Below are 8,686 nucleotides of genomic sequence, written 5' to 3'. Positions count from 1 at the left end.
AGAGTTTGGAGCTCTTCACTAAACAGATACGGATGAGGACCAAACTGCAGAAACTGCAGAAAAAGCAGCACTTCATTGAGTGTGTTTGTGAAGTAAATTGCATAACACACAGATTGTAAACAGTTTATCTTGCATGTACAGTCACCAAATGTATGCATCCCTCACATTAAGCAGTAAAAACAAACACTTATTTATATGAACTTCTAACATTCATGTGATGTATGCTGATCAGTACAAATAAGGGTGGAAAAATGTCTTGCAGATTTTCAGATTCACCATGAAACCTGTTGATTTAGGTTAACAAAAGTGCAAAAATGTTGAAAATGTCACCTTAAAGGAAACTGAAACTGCTGAAATGGTTCCCTCTGGACTTTCATTATTGCCAGTCCATTATTTCCATTTTATAAGCTTTTGTTGTTACCTTTAAAACAACCAATTTCTTTTGCCGGGGTGGAGATATTGAACTGTAAAAACAACCATAGCAGGTTTCCCCCCCATCCCATCTCTTGGCCTTGTTGCTTCGTCAGTGGGTGTGCATTGATTTTCATTCACCAAGATTAATTGGCCTCTTTAAAAGACTAATTTCATGGAGGAATGGCAATAATCAGGGACAAATGAGTAATAGACTGGATTTGTTTATTTTGCCTTTATTTTGAAGTGCTTAAAATGCCTTGTGTCTTGTGCTTACATCATTTGAACATTGGCTCAAAAAGTTGCAGGACAATTTTTTTTTCTTCAACATAAGTTTAGTGGATCCATCTACAGTAAAAAAAAAAAAAAAAAAAAATTATCTTCAAATGTGTATCTACATGAAGATTATCTCACAAACTGAGCTGTTTATGTAGATATTCCTCTTTCGAGATATAAAAAGGAAGATTGAGCTAGGTAACATCTACCTGAATCTAAGATTTTTGTGCTACTGTTTTAAGGATTTATACAATGAAGTGCTTTCAGTATAAATTTCAGGGACACCAAAACTGGAGAAAATAAAGTTTCACCCTGCCTTGATCTGCACCTGAAATGCAGTGTGTGTGCATTGACAGACAGGCTATGCAGATGGTACACTTTCCTATCACTCATATCCTTGCTTGTCTTTGCTTGTCCCTTTGAGTTAACCTCAGAAAAGCCATTACATTTCCAGAGGGGGTGTTCCACACTTCCAAAGAATAGTTCTGAATTGCTTAGAGAGGAGTTATACAGCACTTTGGGCCTACATCCTAAATCTACGCTTAAATTTGAGGCAGGCAGTGCATAAGCAGTGAGCAAAGAAAGATGGTTTAGACTTTATGAATTTGAGTCTTTTCAACTCACTAGACTCTACATTGGCATTTTCCCTGATGTGGTATTTTTCTATTTTTAAATGATTATTAAGAATATTGGATCAAAACGTACCTGATTTAGAAAGAAACTGCTATAGGTAATACTTTATTACTTTCAAAAATACCATGCATTGTGATTATTGCTTTTTATATTCTTATGAGAACCCTTAGAAATATTGCCCCTTGACACTATCTCTACATTTTGGCAAAATTATAAGCTTTGTGGTATTGGCATAGATTTCTTTTCTTTTTGCATGCATTAAGTAGGTTTACAAAATAAATGACACTAAAGCAAAAATAAACAAATAAAATCAATTTAAATTATTACAATGGATCTAAATACTTTGGCATGTTAATAGGACTGGCATAACCTAAAAGCAACGTTTTTAGAGAGAAAATTAAAAAATTATAAATGTACACTTTCAGTGCATCAAATAGAATTGTACATCCTAGATGAAGTAATTAAAACAAAGAGACAATAAATAAATAAATAAACTGTTTACCTCGATTGTGAATACGTTTGGGCCATTTGCAGCAGTATGATAATATCCATTGACAATACAAAAGAGTTTTATTTTAATGAGCAACATGGTGGTGGCACTCAAGTCTTCATTGGACGGCAATCAAAGTCAAGTATTGCGCAGCGCCGATGTGAAGTCAACTGTCTGAACGTAATTTGGGGACATGGGTGCTGAAGTGCATGCGAAGGTTCCATATTCCCGTAAGGTAACTTTGCAAAAAATAAATAAATAAATAGATAAAATTGTGCTATTATTGGGTTTCACATCTGATTGCGAGACATAACTGGCCAAGATAGTGTGTAATCATCCTAATGTGTGACAGAGTGAAAGTGTTTGTTAGCGTTTCGAGACCGGAAGTCATGCTTCAACAGACGCGAGTGGCGAGAACCCGCCTTTGAAGCATGCAGACTCGTAGTGTTTGTTCAGGTAGGACTTGAGCGCGAAAGTTTTGTTGCATCGCTTGCATTTGAAATGCTTAAACGCGGAGTGGGTCTGCATGTGCGCCCGCAGGTTGGAGCGGTCGGCAAACGCTTTTCCACAGTGTGCACATCCAAAGGGCTTCTCGCCCGTGTGAGACCGCATGTGGCCTTGCAGTAGCCAAGGTCTGCTGAACGCTTTTCCACATATGTCACACTTGTGCTTGAGGTCATGGGTAAGCAGGTGCATGGCCATGGCTGGCATGGACACGTACACCTTCCCACATGTCGGGCACTTTTTGGCCATCTTGCTGTCCAGGCTCCGGTGCGTCTGTTTGTGCCTGCTCAGATTGGAAGACGTTGCGTAGGTTTTGCCGCACTCGTTGCACGTGTGTCGCTGGAGCGTCCGCGAGCCGCTGATCACTTTCCGCCGCGACCTGCCGTCCGTGATGAAGAACGCATCCACGGTGTAACCTTCGCTCACCGCGTTGTCACCGTTAATGTACCCGTTCGTGATCTCTGAATGCGGGCTGTCCGGCGGGTCCGAGTCAGGTGCCCCGTAGTCACTGTGGTTGCTGTCATAAATAGGTCCAGGGGAAGGTACTTTAATGACACCGTCACTTTCTCCATCGTAAACGGCTGGGGTGATGTAGTCGCTGATGTACCCTAGCGTAGAGAGAACAAGATCTTTTATTCAATTATTCATATTCGCAGGGGAATCGAGTGAGGACAGTGTGCTTCATAGATGCACTGGGCACTTTTCCGCTCAATTTATCTCCACCTTGGCAAAGGCAACTCTGCCAGATTGTGCCAATGTCCTTCGAGATTCATTCTAATACTTTCAACGAATTCAGCACTTTTCTTAGATTATAATTATAAACTTCTTACAGCCCCACTAAAGGACAATGCACATGCAGTGTTTGTTATTTGCTTGTGAAAAGAGTATATTCACATGATCCGTGAGTTATTTCAGGATAATAATACTACATTTACAGTATGAGCACAGATAGCGCTTATTACAGTGGGAGATTAATTACCCCGTTCTAAAGGCACTGCCATAAGCACAGTGTGCAATCAGCTGCCCTAAGCGTTTCTTTGATTTGCAGAATAAACACCTAAGCTCATCTTGAAGACAAGCAGCGCGCACACAGCAGGTCAACGCGTGTGACTGCATGGGCTCCAAGTTGCTGAGAAGTTAAGCGTTGTTAGCAGCAGCAGCAAATAATTCATATCGCATGTAAATGTTAATGTTTTCAGTGCGGGAATGCCACCTTATTTTTGCTTTCCCACTGATGTTTTATATCAATCAAATATAAATGCATAGATAAAGAGTGCTGAATAAATAGAAAATACAAGCATTCCTACAGTTGACACTTTTGCATTTACCTTTGTCGTGTATTCGAAAGCTAAGATCGGTCCTGGACCTGCCGTACGCGCTCTCAAGTTCCGTGGATGAGAAATCATCTAGCTTCACCTTTTTCACCAAAAAAGACCTTGGCATGTTTAGAGCGCAGAGCTGAAGCACTTGTCCAACACGTTATCCTCGCTTTATCCACCGTAGAGTAAAAGACTTGGACAGCACGGTGATCCTTAAAAGGGCTGAAAGTCAAACACCTGAGCAGAGAAAAAGACGCGGGAGCTCCGTGGCGATGCGTTCTGCTGTACACGAGCCGTTACGTGGAATGCAACTTCAGCACTGGATAGCTCCCGACAGCAACAGATCCGTTCTCCCTGAGTCCCCTGTGTCAAGCGGTGCGCTCAGACCCGATGCCGTCACGCAGTTGAAAGCACTCCAAAAATGGGCACCTTTAAATGTGAATACGTTTCCAGATGAACTGTTAAGTGTGGGTAGAGAGAGAGAGAGAGGTATCCGCTCCCTTCTCTCGCGTGTGTCGGTGTGATGTCTGAGCTCTGTTTATCAGCCGGTGGGATTTATACGCGCAGCGATCAGGTGGGAGATGGAGATGGAAGTACTTAATTTAATCCATCAGAAATCTCCCGGGAACAACATTGGACGAGAATGATTTATTGATGCCGTTATTCGTCTCTCCGTCTCATTTTATTTTTTTTCCCCATGTTCTGGGCGGCCCGCCATGTTTCTCCGATATATAGCCTAAGAATGGAATTTCTTGTTGTGAAAAAAGCTGTGTTAAGGCAACGTAATAAATCTCATCCATACGTATACGAATTGCTGCTTAAAAATAAATAAAAGTGGGAAAAAAAAGGTATTTTATGGGATCCATTTTCAAATGTGAGCACATTTTCCAGCCCTTCATCTTTCTTTCTTTCTTTCTTTCTTTCTTTCTTTCTTTCTTTCTACAGGAAGTTAATAGGAAAACAGTAACATCCCTACTTTGGTCTGTTTTGCCTTTCTTCAAGTAAGCTTTGTTTTTTTATCAACCCTTCTACACTGAAACTTCTCCAAAATACATCCACAAACTTAATATTAAAACCCTTCAGGTCACTTTGTCTTCCGTTTACATCACAAACATTAAGAAATCTTACCCTCAAGAAATTTGTTCCAGTAAAGCAATTTCAGTTGCAGTTTGTTTTATTCAAATGATATGGACATTTGCTTTTGACTTCTTTTGCCACAGAGGAACAAAACAGGAAGTACGTCCTCATTGTTTCCCCAAAAATAATTAAAATACAGAGTCCATACACAGATATCAAGTACTAAAACAAGACAGAAGTTCATATCAGTTATTTAAAAGCATAGACCATGAAGTAAGCTGGTCTTATATCTTTTCAGACCTAAACTACTCTCAAACATGCACATTTGTCCCATATTGTTTAAACAGTATTACCTAAAATCCAATCCATCCTTTGCTTTCACTAACTAATCACCTGCCTAATCTCTGTGATTTTAGCAGCAGTGCTATTAGTTGGGAAGGCAAAAAGAGACTAGTTTACAGCTGGTGCTCACATGCAGTGACAGGCAGCAAGCATAGAGGAGTGCAGGATCCAAGCTTTGCAGCTGTTGTGGCCCCCTCCACGAGCAGATGGAGCCTAGTGGGAACAAGGCAGGGATGGGGGGGTAAGAGTAAGGAGCAGCTAAAGGGAACACGGAAGCACCAGCAGCGAGAGAGGAAGGGATGGGGCTTGAGGGAAGAGTTTGGCCACAGTGTTGGTGAAATCTCTGATAGAAAACAGATTTTTCCTCTCGTGATTTATTCTATTGAGTTACTGAAAAGTGGCATTCCCCATCAGACATTTCTGCATCAGTTCTGACAGGTTTACCTTTCCCTGTGGCGCTACTAATAGCGTGTTGCATAATAAATCTCCAAAATACAGGTTCTGGTCCCATGGAAACCAGGAAGTAACATGATTACACAAAGTTGCCATGCTGCTTCTTGTGGTTCCAATACCCTGACGATGTCCCTGCTATGTGGAAATACTGACATGCACCATCTCCCATCAGACATTTTTCATTGGTTCAAATGTTTATCTTCTCTTGTAGCGGGACTGGAAGCGCACTGCATCAGCAGCGTCGGAGACCCGGGTTCTTGTCCTGCATTGAAAACAGGAAGTAAATGAGTTCCCATAAATGGTGATGAGTGCGATTCGGAGGTTCGATTTTCCTTCTTAGATTATAATTTGAATCCACTGACAGTTAGGTATATGGTTGTGGTTTGTGGGTAGAGTTAAAGGGTTAGCTCAAAATGAAAATTCTCTCATCATTTACTAACCCTTATGCCATCCCAGATCTGGATGACTTTCTATCATCTGCTGATCACAAACAAAGATTTTCAGAAGAATTTCTCAGCACTGTAGGTCCATACAATGCAAGTGAATAGGTGGCAAAAAAGTTTAAGCTCCAAAATCCACAAAAGGGCAACATAAAAGTACCCCAGATGACTCCAGTGGTTAAATCAATGTCATCTGAAGCAATATGATAACCGTGGGTGAGAAAAAGATCAATATTTACATCATTTTTTTTTATTTACATCCTCCCTGCTCAGTCAATCTCCACTTTACTTTCGCTTTCTTATTCTCAGTGACTCACATTCATTGATCTGTTTCTCACCCACACCTATCATATCATGTCTGAACACATGGATTTAACCACTGTAGTCATATGGATTATTTTTATTCTCCTTTTTGTGGATTTTGGAGCTTCAACATTTTGGCACCCATTCACTTGCATTGTGTGGACCTACAGATCTGAAATATTCTTCTAAAAAAATTATTTGTGTTCTTCAGAAGAATAAAAATCATACACATCTGGGATTCCAGGAGGGTGAATAAATAATGAGAGAAGTTTCATTTTTGGGTGAACTATCCCTTTAATAAAATATGCCTTTCTCTTCATTGCATTACATCCTTTACAGCTAAAACAACTCGATTTAAAACTCGCCAGAAACTGGAGCTCACACTTCTGCTTTGTCCTTTAGGAGCAGTGTTTCGAGTTTCAGCAAACACAGACAGAGTTTAGCTCAAGAAAAGTCATCCTACTGTTTTTGAATTCACTGTAAGATCAGTCTGGATGTAATGAGGTTCACTCTGAGATACAGGTTCTGGTCCCATGGAAACCAAGAAGTAATTACGTCACACATGGGCACCACCCTGTGGACATTTCACCACAACAACACTTCCAAGTTCCACCACTGGGGGCGGTGATTCAAATTTCATTAAGCACAGACTGATTTCAGCAGCAGAACTTTCAACCTCCTGTTGCTGAATTTGCAGTGTGATCAGTTCATTTTCTCAATGGATATTCAGTCAAAGGGTGGACTGAAAGCAGTCCTTGTTGGCCCTGAAGAAATTTGTGGATCAGAGCTTACAGCACATACTAGTGATGTCCGATTCTTGAACGAATCATTCTTTTGAGCCGATTCTCAGCAAGTAACAGGTCGAGCTGGTTCACAAAATGGAATTGAATCAAACTTTCGTTCCAGGTTGATAATGCAAGATGCACAGCTGAAGTACTTTTACTGGCTACACAGCACGTTGAACTGTCCGACTCAAAAAGAACCGAATGAGCCGGTCTCACTAACTGTCGAAGTATGCAGAGGATTACCAAGGACTTGCTGTGTGTTGAGATGTTAATGTCAGTAGCCAAATAAAACATTTATAAACCTACAGATGTTTGTTTCTGTTATTTTCTTTATATTTTTTTCTGAATTATTTAAAAAAATATTTGCAAATGAAGGTCTCGAATTAAGTAGGCATTTTTACTTGATGTTACAAATATAATTTATTAATACTATATTATTTTTCTAGTTATGTCTGTATGTGATGGACATTTTCAAGAAATCTGAATTTCATTAAATTACAGTGCATCCGGAAAGTATTCACAGCACTTCACCTTTTCCACATTTTATGTTACAGCCTTATTCCAAAATTGATTAAATTCATTATTTTCCTCAAAATTCTACAAACAATACCCCATAATGACAACGTGAAAGAAGTTTGTTTGAAATCTTTGCAAATTTATTAAAAATAAAAAACGAAAAAACAAATCACATGTACATAAGTATTCACAGCCTTTGCCATGACACTCAAAATTGAGCTCAGGTGCATCCTGTTTCCACTGATCATCCTTGAGATGTTTCTACAACTTGATTGGAGTCCACCTGTGGTAAATTCAGTTGATTGGACATGATTTGGAAAGGCACACACCTGTCTATATAAGGTCCCACAGTTAACAGTGCATGTCAGAGCACAAACCAAGCCATGATATCCAAGGAATTGTCTGTAGACCTCCAAGACAGGATTGTATCGAGGCACAGATCTGGGGAAGGGTACAGAAAAATTTCTTCAGCATTGAAGGTCCCAATGAGCACAGTGGCCTCCATCATCTGTAAATGGAAGAAGTTTGGAACCACCAGGACTCTTCCTAGAGCTGGCTGCCTGGCCAAACTGAGCAATCGGGGGAAAAGGGCCTTAGTCAGGGAGGTGACCAAGAACCCGATGGTCACTCTGACAGAGCTCCAGCATTTCTCTGTGGAGAGAGGAGAACCTTCCAGAAGAACAACCATCTCTGCAGCACTCCACCAATCAGGTCTGTATGGTAGAGTGGCCAGACGGAAGCCACTCCTCAGTAAAAGGCACATGACAGCCCACCTGGAGTTTGCCAAAAGGCACCTGAAGGACTCTCAGACCATGAGAAACAAAGATTGAACTCTTTGGCCTGAATGGCAAGCATCATGTCTGGAGGAAACCAGGCACCGCTCATCACCTGGCCAGTACCATTCCTACAGTGAAGCATGGTGGCGGCAGCATCATGCTGTGGGGATGTTTTTCAGTGGCAGGAACTGGGAGACTAGTCAGGATTGAGGGAAAGATGAATGCAGCAATGTACAGAGACATCCTTGATGAAAACCTGCTCCGGAGCGCTCTGGACCTCAGACTGGGGCCAAGGTTCATCTTCCAACAGGACAACGACCCTAAGCACACATCCAAGATAACAGAGGAGTGGCTCCAGGAC

The 8,686-nt window shown here is 41.0% G+C and overlaps 1 protein-coding gene across 2 annotated transcripts; it reads right to left on the bottom strand.

Annotated features, from left to right (window-relative positions):
- Positions 1 to 626: 626 nt before the first annotated feature.
- On the bottom strand, positions 627 to 4,299 carry LOC127452833 (transcriptional repressor scratch 1-like). 2 transcript variants are annotated; one of them, XR_007899316.1, is made up of 3 exons: positions 3,643 to 4,299; positions 1,823 to 2,922; positions 627 to 759 (listed from the first exon to the last, which is right to left on the bottom strand). XR_007899316.1 is itself a non-coding variant. In XM_051718615.1 (2 exons), the coding sequence occupies exons 1-2, from the start codon at positions 3,755 to 3,757 to the stop codon at positions 2,198 to 2,200; spliced, it is 840 nt and encodes a 279-aa protein (XP_051574575.1). In that variant the 5' UTR covers positions 3,758 to 4,299; the 3' UTR covers positions 633 to 2,197. The 2 variants fall into 2 exon arrangements, 1 of the variants encoding a protein (XP_051574575.1); XM_051718615.1 differs by having other exon boundaries at positions 633 to 2,922.
- Between the last annotated feature and the right edge of the window lie 4,387 nt (positions 4,300 to 8,686).

Source organism: Myxocyprinus asiaticus, chromosome 15, assembly GCF_019703515.2.
Source record: "Myxocyprinus asiaticus isolate MX2 ecotype Aquarium Trade chromosome 15, UBuf_Myxa_2, whole genome shotgun sequence".
In the NCBI taxonomy this organism is placed as follows: domain Eukaryota; kingdom Metazoa; phylum Chordata; class Actinopteri; order Cypriniformes; family Catostomidae; genus Myxocyprinus; species Myxocyprinus asiaticus.
Note: the sequence above shows the minus strand (reverse complement) of the source record. Positions and strands in the feature narration are given on the sequence as shown.

Excerpts from the sequence above, each read along its gene's own strand:
- LOC127452833 (XM_051718615.1), bottom strand. The coding sequence starts at position 3,757 with ATGCCAAGGTCTTTTTTGGTGAAAAAGGTGAAGCTAGATGATTTCTCA. Across the intron at positions 2,923-3,642 it reads CTTTCGAATACACGACAAAG|GGTACATCAGCGACTACATC; the intron begins GTAAATGCAAAA and ends TCTCTACGCTAG.